We start from the raw sequence: 26,643 nt of genomic DNA, 5'->3' as shown, positions 1-26,643 counted from the left end.
CATGGTGCCAAAGTGGACCGCCGTACAGATGTGGAGAATTGGTTTGCCACAGTGGTTCCTATTAGTTAGAACAGCCTTTCTCAAAGTGGGTGCCGCGGCACACTGGGGTGCCCCCTGACTGTGTCAGGGGTGCCACCAAAAAATTACGTAGGCTAAAAAAAAAAAAAAATCTGAAATTTCATATATAAAATATATTTGAATTTGTATAAATACATTCAATGCCTCTTCATAAATGCCTCTTCTTCTTTGTATCCCTTTCGCACGTACGATCACACATTCACGCATGTGATTAGAACGGTCAGTGCATCACGTTCATTCAAATGTGCTTTCGCTTGCACTGAGCCAGAGACAGGCGCACTCAGAGCTGTCATATATCACAACTTTTCAGTGTTTTCAGCCACATAATGTTTATTTTGGGTTTCATACATATACATACTAAAAAAACAATACATTTAGAGTTTGTAAAATACACAATGATGAAAAATGAAGAGGCAATAATAATCCTTTCCATTATAATTAGTTTTATTCATATCAGATACACATTGTGTCAGTAACTTTAAAGTTGACTCTATTCTTCTCCCAGTTCACCTGCCACTTACTTTTATGTATTTTGGGAGAAGTGGATGAATTCACGTCTTGTAAATCCAACAGATCCGATTTTCTGAACTGCGCCTGCGGCGGTGATGGCGGCGCCCATCGTGTATACAGCTCAACTAACGCGATCGTTAAGGTGTTTAAACAACAAAACACTTCCACTTGTATATATTTGACAATCGGAATATTAGATATTTTATTCCATATCTAACAAATTTGTGAATATTTTGAATAAAAAGGGAAAAATGACATAAAAGCAGATCATCATTCATTCAGCTCTGTTGTTGCTGCGGTGTGTCACATGACAAGCAATGACGTGTCACCATGGAAACCATAAAGTGACACATTAATAACAGTCGCTTTGAAAAACTCACGCAGGGGGGTCAGCCAGAATGTTTTACATTTGCGTGTGAAAGGGTTAAACATATGAGCGGATTAATAAAATTGTAAATTAATTTTAGATAAATATATATATAAAATTAACCATAAAAATCCGTCTCACATCAGTAACTGTCATGACGTCCTAACCGGGGTCGCGTGACTGTGCAGTTGGCTACATTGTTTTATAATTTAACCGCGAAAATACATTTGATTTCACAAAGAGCAAGAAACAAGCAACAGCAGCATGGATCGTTTTTTAAAAAGAAAAGCCCCACAAGAACCGGACAGTTTTTACTTTGAAATGGAGTATTATGCTCTGTTCATTACTGTCCGGTCTAAATAAACATTTGCATTTAAATTTGGGTTATGCAGTGTTTTCAAATTATATTTTAAACTGGGGTGCCTTGAAATGTTATGCACTTTTGAAAGGTGCCCTGACTGAAAAAAGTTTGAGAAAGGCTGAGTTAGAAACACGACATTGTAAATGCATTTTTTCAAACATTTTGATTGTGTTGTTCCTTTGCCTAAAAAGGTAATGTTCATACCAACGTTTTCTACATTTATGATCATATTGAACAAAGTCACAATATTTGAGTCACAAACCTGATATGAGTCCTTCAGCAGTTTGCGATTTGTTCAGATCAGACCATGACTTTACAATGTCCACTTGCAAGTCTTTCTCAGATATGGGATCTGGATCTGGCCTTTTAAAGGTCCCAACTGGAAATTAAGTATTATAGTTATTCCAAGACATAATAAAAAAACCTCTTAGGTAGGTTATTAAATACTTCTTCCTTGCCCACTGAACATTCTTGATCCAACCATGAATATGTTTAGTGTTGTCACCTAAATAATCTATTATCATAATTGTCACTTTACAAAGGCTGAATTCCAGACACCAGAAATAATCTTACGTGGGACATCAAAGACCAGTTTCCAGTTAGCATCTGCTATTACCACAGCTGGGTGGTATCCACACTGGAAGCAAAAGAAAGTCAAACCAAAATGTTGTCAATGCCAAGAAGTGGTGGGATGCTTTTCGCAGTGTTTAGTGGGGGTAGCAGATGTCATTAAAGAATGAGGTGTCCAGCATGCATCCACTGTTTGTCTTGATCTAAGATTAAAAATACAGTTAAAATGATATATTTTATCTTTAAATTCATGCACATTTATTTATGTACAAACATGTATCTGAGCATACTTTATTCCAGATGTTTTACACAAAGCATTTATGATTATGAATGACTTACTGCCAAACCAGACAGCAGAAGCTCACACAGTGTAATTGTCATGAGGACCTGGTTATTGGAGGAATCCAGATGGATATTCCTGGAATCTCACAATGTTAGCACACGTTAGACACCATTTCACAGCACCTGAAACACCTACAGATTGAAAAGCAGTATTTTTGTTTTTGTTACCTAATTCTTCATAGAACTAATTTAAACAATAATTTTATTCTTCACTGGAAATGATTTAATTAAAAACAGCGATGAGTGTGATACTGTAATGTGTAAATCTGTACAAAAGAGTTGTTTACTGACCTTTCCTGACATAGCTAATCCCATACACAGTTGCCTGGGTGGTTAACCTCATAGGGATGCAATGCTGGAGGAGTAGGTCCAGGACAGTAGGGGCGGGCGCCTTCTTTGGGGACAAACATGATGGAGTCCTCAGCTGTAAAGCTATGTCCTGCAGGCATGGAATGCATTTTTCTTTTAAAAGGTACTCTGTCATTTTGGAAGCGTTCACATTGTGTGGCTCACATATGGTACTGCTCTCAAACAAATGACTCTCCAAGTCATCGATGTCCTCTGTTTGATTGCCTGAGGTGGCCTGGGGACTCCTGAAAAAGCCACCACATTCCCATCATACGATGGATACAGCAGTGTGATCTCCTGTTTCCTTGACATTGACAGCTAACGTCCTAACACTGAATCAAACATAACTCGTGTTCGTCTAAACTGACACCAGTTGTCAGTCATAATTGAGAAAACGGAAAAAAGTACCACCGTGCAGAATATTCTTCAGCCATAAAACATATGGGAAACACTATCATGCGTGATGGCGCTATTTTTAAGTGCTTGACATTTAGAGTGTGACGACCCTGAGTTTCCCTGCTTTCCTAATTGGGCAGTTTCTGATTGGTCTCCTGTGCTAATTAATAATTAATTATAGCGTATATTAGAGTGATGTGTTTCATTATCAGTAGCTTCCTCTGTGTGATAGACCTTCTAAGAGATGGCTCTGTGAAGGATGTAAGCTCTTACTGATTATTTCTCATTTGTTTTTGTTTGCAATTTCCTATGTCATGTAGTATCTAGCTACCGGTATTCTGTTATAAGTTTGTTTCTTTGTTATCCATAGACATCTGTTTGTTCATATTCATTCTTTGTTGTGTTCATTTCACTTTAATAAACTAGTTTTCATTTACTAGTTGTTAATTAGCTGTTGTCCGTTTTCCCCTTTGTTATGTTGCGTCTTGTAACGAGCGGGTGGTATCGAGCCCCACCCAGAAGACATTAGCCCCTTACTCAGCATGTCTTCCAGTGTGTACATTATACTTATGTGATGCTGCTGGCTTGATGTATCGGTGAGCATGCTTTGTTCTTTCTAAGTGTGCACATTCTTTACCTGAATTCCCAGAAGATTTTTCATAAACTGATGACACTTTTCTACCTCACAGTCTATTGGCTGATTGGTTGATTTAATTACGTGAACAGGCAACATTTGGTTGTTGTATTTTGGAGTGACATAAATTCCATTCCTGTCATCAACACACATCATGGGTGTAGCATTAATGCTGTGTACTTCTCTGTGTCTGAAGTACTTGGCTGAACTGAAGCACAGCTGTGCAGTGGACACACAAAACGATTTGCCTTTGAGTCCTGCTTCTCTACGGGGTCCCTGGTCACATCATCAGGTATTTTTTTTCAAGATGCTTGTTTTAGAGCCCAAGTTCTTCGCGGTCACTTCTAGTGCATCATCAGTTTTCGCTTTTAACACTTCTGGCTTCTCTGTGAAAAAGAGACAGTTATCAAAGCTGTCACTTATCTAGTCACATAAAGTGTTTTTGATGTTTAAATGAACAAACTGAAAGTAGATAAAAATACTACTTCAAGATAAACTATGAATTAGATGGAGAAGAAATAACAAACAGACAGGGTTTTGTCACTTCTGTCTAGCTTTCTCTTGGTTTTGTGACAGAGTCCTGACACTCCTGTAGTTTGTCTTGTGTGAGCGCGTAGCTTTGAGCATGCTTAAGCTGCGTGCTCTTTTGTCCTTGTAGTTTTTTCTGTGGGGCGTGGTGTTTGGATCCCAGCACTTCGGTCTAGTTGGGTTTCGGTTTTGTGTTGGGATTCGGACATTGATGCTCCTTGTGTTTTGTCTTCATTGAGCGCACAGAATGAGCTTTCTTTTTTCTGTCTTGCCATGTGAGGGTGCACGCTTCTGTCTGTGTTTGTCTTGAGTTGTGTATCACCCAGCTAGCGTTTCACTAGCTGCATGCGTTCATGTTTTGTGTGAACAAGCAGTTTATGAGTTTTCATTAGCTGCATGTTCATGTCACGTTTGGTGTGAGCACATTTTCATGTGTTTCTTGTTCCATGTGCTCATGTCGATTGTCTAACCCCGCCCACCTTGTTTCCTGATTATTGATTAATTTGCCTCACCTGTCTTCCCTCGTTACCCTTGGCTGTTTGCTCCCCATTTAATCTCCTTGTGTTTGCAGTTCTGTGCTGGATCGTCGTCAAACTTACCTCATGTTTCCGTGCCTGTCTGCGTTGTCAAGTCTTGTTTTTCCCCCTTTGGGTAGTTTTTGGTAGTGATGGCGAAGTGGAGCTTTCTGAACCAGTGAAGCTTTCAGCACAGTTGTATCAGAAAAAGGTTCATTACTCGAAGCTTTTCAAGTCAGAGCTCAACGAGGACCTCTGCTGGTGAAAGTGAGGAAAAGCGCTGTGTCGCAAAATGTTTTGCAACCGACGCATTATCTAGAAGCAAAAAGTGAATTAATGGATTGATTAATAATTTAATCAATATATTATATATGACATTATATGACACAATATGTTCCATTGCATACTCCTAGTAACCAAATGACCAATAAAGATATGATTTTGTATTGTGAATGTGAACATTTTTCCTGTTTGTAAACAAATAAAGCTCACGAATAAAGGAAGTATGCTAAATAAATGCATGCACACAAGGAAAAACACACACACTTTCACATGATTATATAAGGATAAGCCTATACTTGTCTCTAATGTATGAAGTCATAGGCTAGTGCGGATTAAATAAATAAATAAATAAAAATATATGCGGCAGAACAAAAGCCAAATAAATGATCAACCTTATTGGGCGAAATCAAATGAAAGTGTTCCCACATTTCAGAACGCCCTCTCTTTGCAACAGGGTCCATAACAAACTCGCGCAATACAAAAAACCCGCTCAATGCAACGCAATACACCTCACAGGCACGCCCTGTGTCGCGCATTTTTAAACCTTTCTGAATCAGTCACCTGGGTGTTTGTGAAACAAAGCTTCGGACGTCATTGGTCACGTGGTTTTGATAGAACGAATCAAGCATCGATAAAAAGCTTCACAGAAAATAGTTTCATTTTTTTGACACACGCTTCGGAGCTTTGGTGTCACTGTTAACATCACTAGTTTTTGGTTTTGTTTTATTTAATAAAGCCCATTCCTCCTGCAACTTGAGTCCTTTTCCTTCAACAGACTGACAGACCTTTTTTGGGGGAAACGTCTATTAAATCTTCAGCTTTTCTTTAACACTTCTGGCTTCTCTGTAAAAACAAAACAACAGTGGTTGTCCCAGCTGTTACTTCACAAATGTTGTGTTTGATGTTTAGAGTAAGTTGAAATACTCCTTCAAGATAAACCTTGATTTTACTTTCAAGATTGACTTTTTCAGTTTGAAGTAGATTATTTTGAAGGCAGTTTAGTCTATCAGACAGACTGATGTAGGAGTAGGCCCTACTTGTAGTCAGACATTTTAATCTAGGAAGGAGAAGAATCTTTTGCCAAATTTGGTGTAATGTACCTTGTCTTTTTTCTGGTGCAATGGCTGCAGGAAATATATGACACTGTTAACTTGATAAGCAGTGCATTTTTAAGTACTTTAGTAATTATATCACTGCATCTTACAGTTTAAAATGTAAGAAGATAGCGCAGCAAAAGACCTACCATGTCTGCCTTTTAAATGTGTCATGAAGTTGGATGACCATGTAAATGTGTCATACTGACAAAGGGGGCAATGGTAAAGGCTTCTGGGTGATTGTAGCTTTTCCTTGCAGAAGCTAGGCCACCACAAATTTCTCTGCAAAACCATTTCAGATAATTGATTAAAATGCATTACATTATCCAGTTCAAACCAATTGAATGGCATCATACACCTCTGATAATTCAAATATATTCCATACCTTGACCGTTTTCATAAAAATAAACGGCATCTCTGAGATTTTTTTTTCTTTTCTTAAAGATGATCCTTATTTGCCAGTTCCTTTTCACAAAACACACATTCAGAGCCGACACAGGCCAATAATGATACAACATCAGAGAACGTCTGATGTGACTCTGTGAAGAACAATAACAATGTTGGTTTTGAATTTAATCACCCTCCCACAACTTAGACATGGCATATTTGCAATAACACCATGTCTACATACTGTTGCAAATATGTATTAACAAACAAGATTACGTTTAAACTTAGCCTACTCAATAAATATAATCAAAATATTGAAAAAGTCAATAAGTTTTTTTTTTGTGAACGCGTTTGTGTTAAAGCTGCAACGAGTTATACCTCTCTTAGAAAAACAAAAACAATTGTTAGAATATGTATAAACACTTTTAATATTATTTTTCGTGATCACAAGTCAAAAATTCAAAATCAGTTTTCAGTATTGCTAATCCTTTTATTATACTTGGCAATTTTTTTTATTTACAAATGCAATTTATGGGTAAGAACCGCTTCTGTCATTTTTTTCTGGTGTTTTGTCTTTTGATGGGCACGATTTATTTTTACCCCCATTACCCCTATTGTCACATTTTTTATGATAGGCCTATATATCTTATTTACTGTTATTCTTGTTGTCGTGTACTTGTTGCTGTTTCTTGCAAGCATGTTGGCATTAATAAAAGAAATGGGAGAAATGGGAAGCACCCTCATAGGACCGAGGAAGAGTTGATGACGGCACGCTCCGATCTCCGGTTAGCCAATCAGCGCGAGAGAACGGATCAGCTGAAGATGGCCGGCGGTGACGTCACTCACGGTGGATCAGCTGAAGATGGCCGCTTTGAGGAAGGTCTGCGGTAGCTCCAGGATGATTTTGCTTCTCTTTCTCTGTGTGTTCGCAGCAGCGAAGAGCGATGAGCAAGTCCCTCTGGTCGCCTGGGCGAGTGACGGGTAAAGACTGACATTATATGAGATTAGTCTCGGAGAACTGACGGCGGTAACGTTATAGCTTCGGCTGTTTGCTAGCATGACACGGTCGCTGTCCAGTACTGAAACCCGGCTGAGCAAACACGTTTAATATGAGCTTTAAGCTGTTCAGTTCTCTCATAAAACACATATTTAGTAAATATATGTAATAATAATATTATAGTATACTCAGTGTTAATCAGCAAAAAAGCGTGTTTACATTACTGTTGAGCGGTGATGGTTGTCTCAAAGCCAAGTAACGTATGAAGACAGCATTTGACCGTCTTGAATATACGTACCTTAAGGGCCAATTTTCACAAAATACATAATCCGAAAGCTGAATAAATAAGCTTTTCCATTGATACGTGGTTTGTTAGGATAGGACACACTATTTGGCCGAGATACAACTATTTGAAAATCTGGAATCTGAGGGTACAAAAGAAAATAAAAATCTAAATATTGAAAAAATCGCCTTTAAAGTTGTACAGATGAAGTCCTTTGCAGTGCATATTACTACTAATAATACATGTTTAATATATTTACGGTAGGAAATTTACTAAATGTCTTCATGGGACATGATCTTAATATCCTAATGATTTTTGGCATAAAAGAAAAATGGATCATTTTGACCCATATTAAGTATTGTTGGCTATTGCCACAAATATATCCATGAGACGTATGACTGGTTTTGTGCTCCATGGTCACATATGTCTACATAAGCAGTTCACTGCTAGCATGTGCCTGAAGCCGATGTTTGTGTTGTTTGTAAAAGTTCCGTTGATTGTATGGGTTTGTGTGCAGGTTCGTCTTGTCTCCTGTGAATGCTCCAGCTGCAGGACACACTGTGTCTGTGGAGGAGCTGGAATCAGCCCTGAACCGCGCGCTGAGCACTACACCCAATAATCTACTGCTCTTCCTGCAGGATAAAGTATATCGCATATACACATTACACATCTATTCCTTTTATATTTCCAAACATTTCTTCTGCAAGGTTTTTTTATTGAGTAAGGAGTCCTGCACCACAGTCTGATGTCTATTAAGGACAAAAAACAGAACAACAAAAACAAAGATCACAATATCACCCATGATAGATATACATTTTGAACTGCTATACCATGAGTAAGATTTGTAATTAAGGCTTATCGATTACAATTCTTTACGATTCCTAATTTCGATTCCAGTAAGGTAAAAACAAAAACCTTAGATATTATTCACATTTATTCTTATTGCGAAGCATTTCATTGTAGCTGAATACCATGAACAAAAATCGACAGGCTAAAGAACACTTGCACTTGCCTGTGGTTTAAAAATACCATAGCAAAAACAACTACTAATATAAATTTGTGTCTGTGCGCACGTTTTAAGTGTGCAGAGCACAGAAAACAGTGGTTAACAATGGTTAAAAATAACATTAAAATGCACACACAGGAACCGATAAGCAGAATCAAAATGTGTGTTTCTTATCAAACCACTGGTTCTGGGAAATTTCTCGATACCATCCCTAACCATGAGAAACATTGTCAGAAGAAGACAGTTAATGAATGTTTAGTTGTAATAGACAGCAGTCTGAAGTGATTGGTTCTTGCTTTTGTGAGATGTATAACTCAAGTGACACATAAACCCAGTGCTGCTCTCTCAACCAGTGGCATCAGGCTAGTTCAGCCTAGATCTAACCGATTGATCTCCCTCTGTTTCTCACTCAGTTGAGTGTTGATGACTTCACAATGTATGGAGGAGTATTCGGGAACAAACAGGATAGTGTCTTCCAAAATCTTGAGGTATGCTGATGTTTTTTCTGTCACTGCTTTTGATATGTATTACTGCTTATTATTTTGACTTCAAATAACTTGCAGGAGATTGTTTTTGTAAGTGATATCAACTGATATTAGGCAATATAACTTTCAAAATGTATTTTGAAACTAAATACTAATGTTTTGTGAAGCCAACACTGTAAAACATTGCCAGGAATTTACAGGATTAAATAGTATTATTTTACAATAACTTTCTGAAATCAATCGCATTTACTGTTATTCAAAAGCAAAATGATGCTGACATCACAATAATTTACTGTGAATTCACATTATAAAGTCTAAGTTTTGAAGTCACCATGATGGTGATCAGTATTTTATTAGCTTGGGATCTTGGACCTTGTAAATGAATATTCAAATTTCTGATCTAGTCAAGTCAGAAGTGTGGCAAATTACACATTTGTTGAAACAATGACAAGCTAGAATATAAAATAAGCTAAATGGCTGGTTTTAAGATAGTCAAATTATTATTTCAAAATAATATTATTTATCATTATGTCAAATTATAAATTATTATTAGTGTTATTTCAGAATAAAGATTTACTAGTTTCTTGTTTCAAATTCATAATTGTTTGTAGATGGATATTTCACAATAGTAAAGCAACTGAGATTTATGTTTGTAAGGTGTGATATCATCTTGGAACACAATATATTTTTCATCAATACTCGACACACAAAATACAACAGTGCTGACACTCAACAAATAATAATAAAAAAGATAAATTCTGAAAATTACAAAATAAACCAACAACACAAACTGCGAAAAGTGAAGCAAAAATAAGTTCAGCTGCACAGATAAAACCAGCAAGAGTCAAGAAACTCCACAGTATAATCTATTCACGCCGCACTGCATTCTGGGTACCTTCATAGCACATATGCACTGTAGAAATACAGGAGGATATTCAGAGTGCAGTTTGACACAAGAGATGTCCTACTGAGGAATTACTCTGAAAGTCAGGCAATAATTTACCTGGAATATACTGTCATCACAAACTAGTAGTTACCATTAACTAACAGGCCACAGTCCTGCAGAGTTTAGCTTAAACCCCAATAAAACACACCTGAACCAGTTAATCAAAGTGTTACTAGGCATACTTGAAACTTCCAGGCAGGTGTGTTGAAGCAAGTTGGAGCTAAACTCTGCAGGACAGTGGCCCTCCTGGACCAACTTGGGACACCCCTGCTTTAGACTATCAGTGCTTGTCAAGGTGTTATTTTAGATAAAATCACCCTGAGAAGTGCCTGTTAGCCCTAATATTAATAAGCATCTGTGAAGTTTTGCTGCTGTATGAAGCTCTTTTGGTGTCCTAGGCGGCTCTGCTGTCCTCCTCTTCCTTATGGTTGCCGTCTGTATCCTCGTCCGCGGCTGCTTTGGTCTCCACACTGCTGCAGAATCAGATCGACGCGGCTCCGCTCTACATGACCCCGGACACACTTGCTCAACTCCGCCTCAATGCATCTGTGGCTGCCATGCTGGTGTTTCGTCTCCCTTACAGCAGCGGGTAAGCCAATCTCTGACACTCGCTCCAGTTCAGCGTGGAATACTAGCACACTCTGAACACATTTTATTAAACAGTATGTGGAAAATCATTATGCAGTGGGAAACATTTTAACATTTCTGTTGCACTGTCACATGACCTCATTCATGCAAGTAGGAAGTGCCTTTCAGTTATCATCTTCAATTTGTGTTTATTTTACATCTTTAATTCAGTTTGGGGTATAAACTGCACGGTAATTTGACTGTTCATACTGTGGGAATGCAGAAATGGTAACAGTATGTTGATGTAAACAGATTTGTCATGTAAACGTAAACCAGTGATGGAAATGAGCACAGTTAGGCCTGCATTTACACTGCAGCTCTTGGTGCCCAATTTCAATTTGTTGATTATATCTCATTTTTTTTGATGACCAGCTCACATCTCCTTTTAAAAGTGACCCATATCCAGAATCTGCATTAGCACTATACATTTTGCACAATAACCATAGACGAACTGACGGGGAAAAGCTACGGAGGAAAGGATTAAAAAAATGTTTCAATGGTGATAATACAAGCTTCTGCTTTCAGTGAAACATTGGTCTCTTTAGGCGCAGAAAACAGAGGAGAGCCCTTGAGGTCTGGGCAAGAATCATGTGATCACGACTGGTGTCTGTCCAGCTGAGTTTGACGTCACTCACCACGTCGCTTTTCCAATGATGTACGAGTCGCACTGACAGGGGAATATACGATCTGTCAGCTTACATGGCAGACACAAAAGCACGCTTCTGATTCATTTCAGATTTATTTCCAAATATGAATGAGGCCTAAAACCGATCTGAGAATATCACAATCCATGTGATGAAGGGAACAGCAGAATGCTTACTATGCACATTACACATGTTGTGCAACTATTAGAGTGGTACAATAGTATAGTACGTTATTCTGAACACAGACGCTTTTAGGGTGAACATCTCTTTAGGCAAGGCAACACAAGGCCAGTTTGGTTATATAGCATATTTCATGCACAATGGTAATTAAAGTGATTTACATAGAAAAGGAATTAAAATAATGATACACTTATCACAACATATGCATGCATAAGAAATAAAATAACAATCATATTTAATTTAAGGCTAAAATACTATTCCTGACCACCTGAATCATAAAATTCGGGGCTAAATAGAAAGGTCAGAGATTATCAGTTCGCGAGACACACTAGTAGCAACTTCCTGGCTTACTAGTGACCTCCTACCCTGCAATAGGGAGGAGTTTACATTAAGTTTTTTATTTAAAGCAGGGCCGTGACGACCATACATACATTAAGGGGGAAGAGTCCAACCCAATAATTAGAGATGGACAAATTCCCCACAAAAAAAAAAAAAAAAAAATCTTGCACTGCTCTACTGGACTTCATTAGGCATCCCTTTGTATGTTAGGATGACAGAAAAGTTTAAAAGTTACATTTTTAGTCTGGTCTGTCTCAGCGGTCTAAAATCCCTCATGATTGAGATGGCCAATCAAATCAAAGCAGTCAGGGTTTACGCTCTCTTTTGGCTCTTCACACAGATGAGCGAGTCTATGGCTTATTCTCATTGTGGAGACTATTCTTTCCAGTGAAAAACAAAATGCACACACACGTGTCCCTGCTCTTAATTTACAACCATTGAACATCTGAGGAAAATAAGCCTGAGGGTGGATTAGGACCTGGGACCTCTGACACGGTTTACTAAAATATATATATGTAACGGAGGCCAGCTAGTAGAAGTTGCTGTGTGAGTAAACCTCACTCCTCTGACCTCAAGAGACGCTCTAGCGACTGACGCTAGAGGTTGCAGCCTTTAGCCTCCTTGTTAGAGCGTCCGACTCTCATGCCGGCGGATCCGGGTTTGAGTCCCGGTCCGAACAGAAGGGGTTACATATATTTGACAATATTGACAATATATTATTTGCAAATGATTATCCCAAAATGATTACTTCCCATCTAGAATTAGACATGGAATTTAATTCGCTGTTCTGTTTCTTTATGCTTTATTACAAAAAAAAGGTCCCCAAATGGTAAAGTGAAAACAGACAAAAATCCCTTATATGTTGGACCTTCTTTAAATCTGAAAAGGAGATGAGAGAAACATAACTCTTGATATTATGAGGACTGTGTTTTTCTTTGCAGGGCTGATATGATGTCTACTAAAGAGGTGCTCAGTGGAAACGGTACGTGTGGTATTCAAACAGCCCTAAAACCCAAAGCCAAAAAAAAGCCAAGATAAAATGACCAAGAAGAGTTTTCCTGCAAATGAATGTCATTGTGTTGTTTGTTGTAGATGAGGTAGTTGGTCAGGTGCTGAGCATCATGAAAGCTCAGTCTGTGCCGTATACTGCAGTATTCACTGCGCTGGGGCCCTCAAGGGTAAGTGTACACTTACACACCTTCAGCTACTATGACCAACACCTTACAGTAGAATGGGACTCATTTTATATGACAGCAACAGTATGCAATGCAATATAGCTCATTTTACTTTCAAAAAATGAAGGGCTAGATGGTGAATGGCTCGGGGCACACACTCTAAAAAGTTTGGGAACAAAATGTTTAATCAAAAAATGTCAAAAAATCTTTTTGATGGAATTCACAGTTTTGAATCCAATTTGTCAACACAAGAATACCAAAGGATTTTAGCATTTAATGATATATTGATTATTTTAAATTATATATATATATATATATATATAAACATTAACTCGACATTAACGCTTGTCAAGGATAAGTGGATTTTTTGAAGGGGCAAGTGAAAGATAATTTTATTTGCCCGACCGGACAAGTATCCTGATTAAAATGTCATTAACAAAACATAACTGGGGACTCACCAAACCGCGAGAATGATTCTGCATTATTTTAGTGTAAGTGGCGATCGATAGTGGAGGATAATATAATAAATAATGCACTGACGCAGCCTCTCAAGGAGAAATCTCAACAAACGAGCGCAGCTCAAAGATACTCAGTTGACTTACTGTCGTAACACGATGTGGAGTTTTAATATTTATAACTTATGATAGAGATGAGCAACATCACACGAGCAAGAGTGCTGAGTACCATCCCGACTGAAACTGTGGCACTGGTTTCATTTCAGGGTTTGAATGAAGGACTCGCTCATGAAGACCTGGAGGTTTACTTTCATGCTTAAGAGAGTCATTCGTTCAAACATGTCTTATTTTATATTCAAAGCAGTCTCATGACAGTGCAATTTTTCAGTGTAATGATTTAATTTGATTGATAACAGCCTATAGTGTCTTCTTATTATAATTGAATTTATTGATCAAATTTAAGAATTTAAAATACAAGATGGAGCATATATTAAATATATATATATATATATATATATATATATATATATATATATATATATATATATATATATATATATATATATATATATATATATATATATATATATTAGGGATGCACCGAATCCAGGATTCGGGTTCGGATTCGGCCGAATATTGGGCTTTTTGACTGGGTTCGGTTTCTGCCGAACCTTAGAATTTTTTTTCCACCGAACCGAACCCGCTTGCACTACGCGATACTGGTCGAACATGATGCCGTGGTTGATTATGGCAACGTGTTTACTAGGTGGACCGTTCGAATGCAGTAGGCTGTGAGAAAGTGAAAATAGAACTTGTGAACAGAAAATGTGTTTGGCAGTACTTTCAGTCACAAGAAGGCAATTCAAGTCGAGCTATATGTTCAATTTGCAATGCCGATTTGTCTCGTGGTGGCAAGAACCCTAAACAATAGCCTGCTTGTTATCATCAGGTGTCATCACTAATGGCCAATCATCACTTAATTAATCTCTTAATTGTCTCATTACCTTTAACACTTCTTCAGAGCTACTTTTAACAGTTGAGTGTGGAGCCAAATAAACTCTGAGGAGAGTTAATTTAACACTGGAGTTTTTGCTGTGTATATATATATATATATATATATATATATTTTTTTTTTATATATATTTTTTATTTTTATTATACCTTAATAAAGTTAAAAACAAATCATAAATATGCAGATTTATATGTCAAAGCTGCATGAACACTGATGCTTCAGAAGAAATGATTATATTTACAATACAAAAAAAATTAAATAAATTCCGGACAAGCAAATGTTTTACTCTGTGAATGACTGATCTACTTTTCTGAAGGACAAGCACATGAAAGGCGTAAAGGACAACTCTGGGGAATGTTTAAGTTAAGTTTAAGTTTTAAGTTTATTTGCCTTTTTTCCGGGTACCGCTGAGTTCCCACGGGACTTCAGCGCGAGACACAGCTAGCCGGCTAAAACAGGTGAATTTAAACAATGGCTAAGTGGCTAAACTCATCTCGTTGTCATGTGAGGGACCTGTTCATGTTGGACAGACATTTTAATTGCATTTTGTGTCTGTTAAGAGGCACAAAGACACCCTTTACGTCTATGCCCCCATTACTGCTGTTTTACCTGAGGGGGGGCTCTGGGCATTAACTGTAATAACTCCGTGTTGGAAACACCAATCCGTTTAGTATAACGATCAAGATTAACTTAAAATTTCCCCGGAGTTGTCCTTTAATGTCGAGCAAATGTATGACATTGTTTGGCCAATCGTGTGCAGCTGCATGAGCACAGGTGATAAGACATGCATACAATACCTGTAGCCGCAGTGGAAACTTTTACTATATTAATTAGGCATGTTGCACCATTGTTGTGTGATTGTGTCGCACCAGTGAAGGTAATTTGTGGTGGCTTGTGTGTGTCTCAGGTGATTGAGGAGGCGTCTCCAGCGGTGCACACTGTGTGGTCTCGATCCCTCCTGCAGTCTCGCCGTGAGGAACCTTCCGCTCCCAATCCGCCTGTGGAGTTTAAGGAGAAGGGCTCCACCTGCATCCTCCTGTGGGCTGAGACAGTGGTGGTCAGCCAGTATCGCTCCGGAAAGTGGGAGAGGCATGACCTTACCTCCAAAACCTTTGGTAAAGGAGTGACACCCAACCTGTCTGGATCCTCCTGCAATGAGACTCACTCCCGGTAAATAGTGCCCAGCTGCTCTAACTAATGATCCCATGTGGTGAACATCAAGTTATTAATGTTGTTTATATGTGGTATTTTAATATGCTTTAATTCATCAGTCAACTCCATTGTTTGCTAAGTGTTTTCTCCTTAAAGGGGTGGTTCATTGTTTTTTTTCTAGGCTTGGTTGTGTTTATGGGGCGCAGTATAACATGTCTTAATATTTTTTTTTTTAAATGCTTTATTTTTCTTCTATTCTCCCTTTATTCCACACCGCTGTCTGTGCTTTGAATGGCTCGTTTGCTTCCTGCTTATACGAAGCCCCTCCCTCTGAAAAACGCAATGGTCTTAGATTGGTCAGATGGCCAAATGTAGTTTCCTGTATTTTTATTGGCTGAAGAGCCAAGCACAGGTTGCCAGAAACGCCACGCCCCTTCCCATTACGGGCAGAAGTCACATTTGCGGAGACTAGCGAGGGTTTATGATTTCACCAACCCAGGAAGAAACTCGTTGTAGTCCAAACCGGCCATTTTTGAAGGCAATAAACTGCCGTAACTTTAAACGACAATATCTCCGTTTGCAGTGAACTTTCAGCGCTGTAACTTTGCAGAGACTGTTTATGCTCAAGCAGCGACATTACACACTAACTAAAGTTAAAAAAGTCAAATCGCATGCAGCCACCCCTTTAAATGTTGTAAAGTTAAAAACAGGATATAGCCAAGCAATACAAGGGTTCTGTTTTCCCGAATAATAACCTATGCACGATTGTAATTGTGATATGGATTTTATGCAACCATTCAATAATCTAGAAGTTAACATTAGGTGAATTACATCTTAGACTAAGAATACTGTCCAACGAAAATAGTTCCAAGGAAGTCCACAGTTGCACCTCTCCGAGCAACACAGATGTTTTCATTTCTGATTGAATCAGTGTGTTTTTGAATGAAGTGGTCTAATGAATGACTTCAGCTGCATCCGAAATCGCATACTTCCCTACTATATATAGTAGTTTACGAGTTCACACTTACGTATAATTAGAGGGAGTAAAGCTTTATGCATATTTGAGAGGTAAGACTGCTATAAATAATATAATATAAATATAAATAATATACACACAGCAGTCTTACCTCTTTTCATTGACAGTTTATCAGCATCCCTACACCACCCCTCCTCCACACTTCTACTTCTAACCCCTTCTATACTCAGTTTGGGCCAAATTCAGAGCTTGGAGTCCTCCCATCAGCACGCCAAATACGTTCTGGAGGAACACGTTCAAAGTTCTGGAGGAGCACGTTCAGAAAATTAACATGAGGAGAGAGCATTCAGCCAATCAACGAGAAGATATACAGTATTGTTCAAAATAATAGCAGTACAATGTGACTAACCAGAATAATCAAGGTTTTTCGTATATTTTTTTATTGCTACGTGGCAAACAAGTTACCAGTAGGTTCAGTAGATTCTCAGAAAACAAATGAGACCCAGCATTCATGATATGCACGCTCTTAGGGCTGTGCAATTGGGCAATTAGTTGAATTAGTTGAAAGGGGTGTGTTCAAAAAAATAGCAGTGTGGCATTCAATCACTGAGGTCATCAATTTTGTGAAGAAACCGGTGTGAATCAGGTGGCCCCTATTTAAGGATGAAGCCAACACTTGTTGAACATGCATTTGAAAGCTGAGGAAAATGGGTCGTTCAAGACATTGTTCAGAAGAACAGCGTACTTTGATTAAAAAGTTGATTAGAGAGGGGAAAACCTATAAAGAGGTGCAAAAAATGATAGGCTGTTCAGCTAAAATGATCTCCAATGCCTTAAAATGGAGAGCAAAACCAGAGAGACGTGGAAGAAAACGGAAGACAACCATCAAAATGGATAGAAGAATAACCAGAATGGCAAAGGCTCAGCCAATGATCACCTCCAGGATGATCAAAGACAGTCTGGAGTTACCTGTAAGTACTGTGACAGTTAGAAGACGTCTGTGTGAAGCTAATCTATTTTCAAGAATCCCCCGCAAAGTCCCTCTGTTAAAAAAAGGCATGTGCAGAAGAGGTTACAATTTGCCAAAGAACACATCAACTGGCCTAAAGAGAAATGGAGGAACATTTTGTGGACTGATGAGAGTAAAATTGTTCTTTTTGGGTCCAAGGGCCACAGGCAGTTTGTGAGACGACCCCCAAACTCTGAATTCAAGCCACAGTACACAGTGAAGACAGTGAAGCATGGAGGTGCAAGCATCATGATATGGGCATGTTTCTCCTACTATGGTGTTGGGCCTATTTATCGCATACCAGGGATCATGGATCAGTTTGCATATGTTAAAATACTTGAAGAGGTCATGTTGCCCTATGCTGAAGAGGACATGCCCTTGAAACGGTTGTTTCAACAAGACAATGACCCAAAACACACTAGTAAACGGGCAAAGTCTTGGTTCCAAACCAACAAAATTAATGTTATGGAGTGGCCAGCCCAATCTCCAGACCTTAATCCAATTGAGAACTTGTGGGGTGATATCAAAAATGCTGTTTCTGAAGCAAAACCAAGAAATGTGAATGAATTGTGGAATGTTGTTAAAGAATCATGGAGTGGAATAACAGCTGAGAGGTGCCACAAGTTGGTTGACTCCATGCCACACAGATGTCAAGCAGTTTAAAAAAACTGTGGTCATACAACTAAATATTAGTTTAGTGATTCACAGGATTGCTAAATCACAGAACAAAAAAATGTTTGTACAAAATAGTTTTGAGTTTGTACAGTCAAAGGTAGACACTGCTATTTTTTTGAACACACCCCTTTCAACTAATTGCCCAATTGCACAGCCCTAAGAGCGTGCATATCATGAATGCTGGGTCTCATTTGTTTTCTGACAATCTACTGAACCTACTGGTAACTTGTTTGCCACGTAGCAATAAAAAATATACTAAAAACCTTGATTATTCTGGTTAGTCACATTGTACTGCTATTATTTTGAACAATACTGTATAGTGTGTATATATATATAGCTTATCGTTGATTGACTGAGTGCTCTCTACTCATGTTAATTTTCTGAACGTGCTCCTCCAGAACTTTGTTAATAAAACATCATTAGGTGAAAAACAGTACTTGACAAAAGAAGTGTCTGAATTCACAGTACTTAAAAAGAGACATAAAAGAGTAGGCAAAAAGTACCTGGATGAGCTACTTCTTGCCGGCGAGATTCTGAAGTGTGCATAAGATGGACAGTTTACTGTCCCGTGACATAACTGACGTAAGCGACGTAACTGGTGCTTGTAGGTCACATGACATTAACAACATGGTGAATGAAGCACATCCAGATCACATTCATACTAAAAACACGCATACTATATAGAACACTTTTTTAGCAGTTGTGAAGTAATTACTTATTCAGAATAAGTACCAACTCAAGAGAGAATGTGATTTCTGACACAGCCAGTCACTTGCAAATGCTGCCTCTGGTCTATACATACCTTGTGCAGCACAGACCACTGTGACCAAAAGAAAATACTTTTCAGAAAACTGTGCATTTCGTCTAGGCCGTAGTCTTTGCAGTGTTCTCCAGTCAAACCTTTTTGGTCCAGATGGAGGGTGAAGAAAGGCGACAACGTTGCTTTTGCCGTTGCTAGTTGTTTGATGCCAGCAAGGTGTGTCATGGCTTTTAATGTTTGCAGTTGATGAAGCACAGTATTTCACTGGTGAATTTTCTCTCGAAATACAGGTTGGTTCTGAATTATGAAGATGTCCTGGATTACCGTTCATTCAAGCTTATGTAAGTGTCTTTTTTTCTCTTATTCACACACACACACACACACACACACACACACACACACACACACACACACACACACACACACACACACACACACACTCTCTGTCTGTCTGCTGGGCTTGACTGTGTTCTATATCCTCTTCAGATTTGTAATGAACCGGCGTCACTACAAGGTTTCTGCACGCCATTGGTTCACCATGGATCGGGTTCAGCTAGAGTATGATGGGAAAATGGCCTCCTTCAATGGCAGCCGTCACATCTATGCCCCGTCCGAGTACTCGTACCGCTGTGAATCTGTAAGCAGTTCCTACTACCCTCAGCTGGCGCCCCACTCAGAGAAGGACAATGCCAACGACTGGCACATCTCTTTTGAGGACTTCCAGGTAGGTTCTGACAAAATGGAACCAAAAGCAACTAGACTTCTCATGGTTTAGAGTCTATAGTGAACATTTTCCATAGTAAGGCAAAATAAGCAGACCTTAGGCCCTGGTTGCAGCGAGCAAGAGAACAGCTTTCCCAATTCCAGGCAAAACACCCGACTAAAACTGTTGGACATTAGTGTTCCCCCTGAGCTTTTATCTGTTGCAGAAGCTTGATAAATTAGAAATCATTTTATACCTGCGTTCACTTTCTACTTTCTGTCTACCTGCTAAGGAGAATGGTGTTTGTCTCACGTGCCGCTTTCCAGTCTGATACTTGAAATTCCTCCTCAAGATCAACTCGCAGTAGTTCCCTAACATTAGAGTTACCCCTGTTCACATTCACGAGTACATTTTAAAAGCAACTAAATGCCAATCCAGGAGAGGACATTTAGGGTGTGCCCGAGCACATTTGACTCCCAAAGTCTGGATTGTTTGACTAGTGTGATCGCTCCATTCTGTGTCTGGAGTTTCATAGTCTTTCATTAACTTATAATAACTTTCTCCACTTCCGAAATTACTTCACAATAATCTAAAGCCTCATACACACCGGGATGATTATCATGCACGCTTATCGGCAGCGTTTTTCGATGCATCTTTGGCCCCGTTCACACTGCAGGCAAAAGTGGCCCAAATCTGATTTCTTTGGGGTCAAGTTCTTCAGAGGTAGTGTGAACACTCAAATCTAGCCCAGATCTGATTTTTTCAAATCAGATTTAGACCACATACATATGTGGTCCTGAATCAGACCAAGATCTGATTTTTTTTCAATGCGGCCGCAGTGTGAACAACCAAGCAGATTTGATGCGACTTTTACATCAATCTATGTTGACATTTGTCACAATTATGCCCCGGCGAGTTAGCCCTAGACACAGACACAGACACAGACAGTAACATTAAAAACATGACTAGATATGGAGAACAGCGATGGAGCAAGTCAGTGGAGGGCGAGTGAGGTGTTAGACCTAATTAGTATATGGGGAGATACTTCAATTAAAGCTAAACTAGAAGGAGCCTACCGTAACCGCTCCGTTAAAAAAAAAATAGCACACGAAATGGAAGAACGGGGACAGAAAAACGTGGCTTCAGTCCCAAAGAAAGGTGACAAAAGGCCAAAATAACCAATTTTGCTCTCTTTCTTTTCGTTCTTCTCCTCTTCAGCACCTGCTCATTAATGTTATGGCTTCCATTATGCAAACATTTTTAAATAAAAGCGAAAGTGCTTACTTCCTCTATAACCCCCCAAACTTTAGTGCAGCAGCGCGCTGTGTCTGATGTCATTGATATTGTTCTTTTGCACATGCGAGTTAGTTTGAAACCTCAAACAGTTCACACTGGAATCAGATATAGGACACATTTTAAAAGGCAATGTGAACAGCCAAACAAAAAATCAGATCTGAGCAAAAAATCTGAATTGAGCATTAAGACTTGCGGGTTGAACTACCCACAAGTGTTGTGTTCATACCCAAGCGATTTTCACTTGTGATGCGTTGAGTGAATGTGCAAATTCACTCCCTGACAGTAGATGGGGGTTTCTGATCTGTTCACGGTTCACGCATTCCACGCACTGCCCCGCAGCTTGGGTATAAATACGGAAGTGGAATACCGCATCATTGCTTTTCAACTGAGGAGGCGAGACTAGTGACTATTAGATTACGCTAGGGAAGCGAGCCCGTCTCAGGGAGATGGCACGCTGTGGAGCCACGTCCTTCAGTGGATGGAGAGGTGGCGAATACACACAAGGACTAACCTACCGGGTAGTACTACCTATGGCAGTCTCTGGGTGGATCAAACCTGGTCCCAGTGGGGAAAGAACACGCCCAGAGACGACAGAGCGGGCTCTGTCCAGGGAAAGGGAGCCCTAGCGTTAGACGGCAGCAATGTCTGACACTGATGGGGTGACGGAGGAGCTTGACAGAGTAAGCCGTTTCTGGAGAACACAACTGGAGAGAATAGATGCACGTATCTGGCCCAGAGGGCGGGACTGGCGTTGCAAGCCGACCCAAGACTTAGCACTACTCGCCACTGGGGGTGAGGATGCGGGAAGATACCGGCTCTACACTGAGGCTATAGAATCTAGCGAATGTGTTAGCTGTCGCCCATTCCGCAGCTCTACATATGTCTGTCAGCAAAGCACCTTGAGCCAATGCAGAGGAGGAAGCAACACTTCTTGTTGAGTGTGCTCGTACCCTGAACGGGCAAGGCACATCTTGGGACTGGTAAGCCAAGACTAGAGCATCCAATATCCAGTGGGCTAACCTCTGCTTGGAGACAGCCTTTCCCTTCTGCTGGCCTCTGTAACAGACGAAGAGCTGCTGTGAGGTCCTAAATCTTTGAGTCTGGTCAACGTAAGTGCGGACGGGACATAACGCTAGGGCTGGGTCTGCCTCCTCCGAAGGCAGTGTTTGCAGGTTCACCACCTGGTCCTGAAAGGGAGAAGTAGGAACCTTGGGCAAGTATCCAGGCCGGGGTCTCAGGACGACGTCAGAGTTGGCTGGCCTGAATTCTAGGCACGATTCATTGACCAAAAGTGCATGCAGGTCCCCTACCCTCTTGATTGAGACCAATGCAGTCAGGAGGACTGTCTTCATGGACAGGATTTTTAACTCAACAGACTGCAAAGGCTCAAACGGAGGACCCTGAAGTGCTCTGAGCACCAGGACAAATCCCAAGAGGGTACCGAGATAGAACGAGGAGGATTTAGTCTCCTTGCACCTCTGAGGAACCTGATGATTAAGTCGTGCTTACCTAAGGATTTACTGTCTACTGCTTACTGACGCTATTACTGTGACGTACACTTTGAGGCTGAAGGGAGACAGCCTTCGCTCCAGCCCATCCTGCAGGAAGGACACCGTTAATCAAACACCTTCGGGGGTCTTCCCTGTGGGGCTTCCCTGGAGGAACCGTCTCGATCGCGTCCTTCGCCAGCAGGACATGCCTCTCTCCGACGTGACCATGTTCTCCTGAGAGAACATGAATCAACCACGAACGCAATCTCACATGTCCACGTTACATGTCTACATGTGAGAGCGTCCGTAGCCGTCAAACGAGGATAGGAAACCATTGCATCCAGAAAAGCACGGTTTGAATGAGATCTTGAAAAAGACGCAGGGTCAAACCGTGTTGCTCTTTTAGAAAAGGAAAACTGCTCTTTATCAGTGCCGAGGCACACAGGGGAATGGCCGTGGCTGTCAGTGGTTTAATAGTGCCAGCCCACTGCAAGCACTCAAGAATGCCCAGCGAGCTGTGAAAACAGCTGTTTTGTTATAAACAGGAAGTATGCTCACGCCGCCGCTGTAATGCACCATATCTCCAATACCTTCCAGAGATCCCTTTCTGACTCAAAATATAAACACTCTTCGCCGAACCACACTGACTTGCAATAATGTTTGGCTAAAGTAAAAAGCAATGATGCGGTATTCCACTTCCGTATTTACACCCGTGCTGCGGGTCTATTGGCTTGTTTTTAATCACTCAAAGTAGATTGGTCTCTGAAAATAGATCCCAATTCGTCGATCAGTTCTGATGTACGTCGAATGTGACCGACTGAAAGGGAACTGTACATAAAATATGACATGTTTTTGATGAGTTTATAAAGTAATACATTTCTCATAATGTAATTTTTTTATAACATGAGCAAACGATTTTATTACAATTTGAGAAAATGATCACATTATGAACATTTTATCATGATAATTGCCCCGGTCTGCACGAGCCTTAAAGGGGGGTGAAATGCTGTTTCATGCATACTGAGCTTTTTACACTGTTAAAGACTTGGATTCCCATCCTAAACATAGACAAAGTTTCAAAAACTAATGTTGGACGTTTGATGGAGTATTTCTGTGTCAAAAATACTCCTTCCGGTTTCTCACAAGTTTCGGCGAGTTTTTTTCCTGTATGGGTCGGCTTGACGTTAATAAGAGCGGAAGGTCCTTGTATGGGCCGTACGGGCTCTTCTCCCGGTAGGGTGCGCGCGCGCGTGACTAGAGCACGGCGTAAACAGTCTCTCAGATGCAGATCCAGTCGTCCGTGAACACTTGTGGCGCCGCGCTTCTCTTTATTCCTATGGGTGACGTCGAGCGACTTCAACGCTTCAGCACAGCATTCCGGGAAGGCAGCGCTGCATTTGAACCGATTTGAACGCAGAAATGACGGGAAGCTTCAAGGCATCGCTTCAGTCGCGTCTCAAAGTGGATTTACACGCCACTGCTGTCAGGACTTCACCGAATCATACCAAAGAAGTGTGTTTTTGACGGAGCAGTCCCAGCGATAAAGGTTCGGTCCTGCTTTGGAAGCAGCCGGTGAGTTAACTTAAACTGCTTCAAATGTCTGTGCTGTTGGCTACGGACGCATGAGTAAACATCAGTAAACGACACGATCGCGTGCTTCGTCATTCAAATGCGCTAACGGTTACTCCATTGCTGTTCTCTGTATAACGTTACACTAGTCTGACGTGCAAAACCGTTTTGCTTGCTACTTCTAAGGTCTAGTCGCATACAATAGTCCATAAACCGAATCATGTCCTCATACACTGCGAGTAAGACACAGAAATGTGGAGAGGCCATTAAATACAGTAACTTACATACCACAGAGACGGACGTCCTGATGTTGCCGTTTCTCCTGTTCAATTTATTTCTCCCTCAGATTTGATTGTGGATCATTATCTGTATTAGCTGAGATAGATGGGCTTCTCCACGCTTGAGGACGTCACCGCTTTGCGCGCTTGTCATTCTTTAGCTCCGCCCACACGATACGCCTCCAGGCGCTCGGTTTTTTCCAGAAAGACTCGGTACAGCCTATATTTCTTTTATAAATATGATAAAACTAAAGACTTTTCGGAGATATGAAGGATGCAATACTACTCTATAGGTACTCAAGATTGACATGAGATTGACTGAAACTGAGTGTTCCCCCCCCTTTAATAACCAAGGTTTCACAATCCAATTGAATCCTGATGATTAAATCAAGTCCCATCCTATACTGATTCCCATCCAATGCCATGTTCTACTCAACAAAATGAAAGACAGGTGAAAACCTGGAATAGTATTCAACCCAGTAATCTCTCTCTCTCTCTCTCTCTCTCTCTCTCTCTCTCTCTCTCTCTCTCTCTCTCTCTCTCTCTCTCCTCTCTCCTCTCTCCTCTCTCCTCTCTCTCTCTCTCGACAGGTCCAGGGCTTTAATATAGCTGGGAATGACTTCTCTTATGCCAGTGACTGTGCCAGTTTCTTCACTCCTGGCATCTGGATGGGGCTTGTCACGTCTCTGCTCATGGTGTTGGTTCTCACTTACGGCCTGCACATGATCATGCAGCTCCGCACCATGGACCGCTTCGACGACCCCAAGGGTCCTGCCATCTCTGTGCCCCAGACCGACTAAAAGTCATCCTCACAGCACCAGTCTCTGCTTTATTTAGAGAATATTTCATTCATTTCTTGTCATTACGTGTGATTGTACAACTGATTTGAGTGTGACAACAAATATGAAATGAAGAATCATTTTTGGATCATTTAGGAAGTTCTCAGTGGTGATTCTCTTGAGACTTTAATGCAAAGCATTTTTTATAATCAAAATTTCAGAAATTAACAACAAATATTAATATGATATAAATACTTTACTATTTAAATAATATTTCCCCTCAGAATTGACTTTTTGCGAGATTCATTCTTAAGTATTCTTTGAGCGAAATATCTAGAAATGCACTACATTATAATTCTTTTTATATTTTGTTTACATTTCCAGAAAAAATCGTATTGTCTTTGCAGATCGGGGCACCCATTAAATGTAAATTGTACACTTTACACTATAAATTATTCGTATAAAAGAAATATCTATTAACAGACATCCTAATGTTTGTGTGCTGTAAATATGAGAAGTATTATTTATTGGTGGTACTGTATGTTTGAATCCAGTGTCTGTTTTTGAGTTTCCCCACTGTAGTTTCCTCATAGCTGTGTGTCCAGTGTGTGTTCATAGATGTTTCTGTGAGCTGTTGTGAGAACTGACCAATATGGGTTTTGATTTTAAGGGAACATGTTGTGAGCTGTATTTAAATATTAGAAAAAGTTTACCAGAGGCATTTTAATATCAGCATGATGTGTCTTTCTTTCAATAATATTATTGTAGTGAATCATTTGCACAAATAGCTCTCATGAATAACATGTTTATGTTGATGGCACGTCTGGTTGATACTTACAAGATGAAAAGTTTGTCCATTGTCATCTCATGCCGGCACGTTTTGGAGGTGTATGCTCCTAAATGTATATATTGTGTCGGTGTTAAATAAACTTAATTGAGACACAGCGTTTGAACATTTATTTTACCTGATGGTTTATGTGCTTATGAAGGTTTATATTGTGACCCTAGAGCACACAACCAGCCAACAGTACATTGTATGGGTCAAAATGATCAATTTTGTTTTATAGCAAAAGTCATTGATATTAAGTAAAGGTCATGTTTCATGTAGACATTTTGTAAATGTCCTACCATGAATTTTATATACATATATATACAGTCGTGGTCAAAATTGTTGGTACCCCTGGTAAATATGATCAAATATGGCTGTAAAAAATAATCTACATTGTTTATCCTTTTGATCTTCTATAAAAAGTATCCACAAAAATCTAACCTTTCATTTAAGTAAAATAATTGACAATGGGGGTAAATCACATTATGAAAAATGCTTTTCTCTAAAACAAATCGGCCACAATTGTTGGTACCCCTAGAATTTTAAATGAGTAAACTGTCTCTGAA

At 39.8% G+C, this 26,643-nt stretch overlaps 1 protein-coding gene across 1 annotated transcript; it reads left to right on the top strand.

Moving 5' to 3' along the window:
- The first annotated feature begins 7,226 nt into the window (after positions 1-7,226).
- Positions 7,227-26,192, top strand: atp6ap1a (ATPase H+ transporting accessory protein 1a). The gene is made up of 10 exons (XM_067447026.1): positions 7,227-7,393; positions 8,210-8,336; positions 9,112-9,186; positions 10,528-10,718; positions 12,861-12,901; positions 13,012-13,097; positions 15,469-15,731; positions 19,424-19,474; positions 19,620-19,857; positions 25,060-26,192. The coding sequence occupies exons 1-10, from the start codon at positions 7,275-7,277 to the stop codon at positions 25,267-25,269; spliced, it is 1,401 nt and encodes a 466-aa protein (XP_067303127.1). The 5' UTR covers positions 7,227-7,274; the 3' UTR covers positions 25,270-26,192.
- The last annotated feature ends 451 nt before the right edge of the window (positions 26,193-26,643 follow it).

This window comes from Pseudorasbora parva, chromosome 6 (assembly GCF_024679245.1).
Source record: "Pseudorasbora parva isolate DD20220531a chromosome 6, ASM2467924v1, whole genome shotgun sequence".
NCBI lineage: Eukaryota > Metazoa > Chordata > Actinopteri > Cypriniformes > Gobionidae > Pseudorasbora > Pseudorasbora parva.
The sequence above is the reverse complement of the archived record's forward strand: the minus strand, read 5'-3'. Positions and strand labels throughout refer to the sequence as shown.

What these genes read in the sequence shown, in the direction of transcription:
- atp6ap1a (XM_067447026.1), top strand. Translation starts at nt 7,275, where the DNA reads ATGGCCGCTTTGAGGAAGGTCTGCGGTAGCTCCAGGATGATTTTGCTT. An exon ending in AGAGGTGCTCAGTGGAAACG is followed by an intron (nt 12,902 to 13,011) that starts GTACGTGTGGTA and finishes TGTTTGTTGTAG; the next exon opens with ATGAGGTAGTTGGTCAGGTG. An exon ending in CTGCGCTGGGGCCCTCAAGG is followed by an intron (nt 13,098 to 15,468) that starts GTAAGTGTACAC and finishes TGTGTGTCTCAG; the next exon opens with GTGATTGAGGAGGCGTCTCC.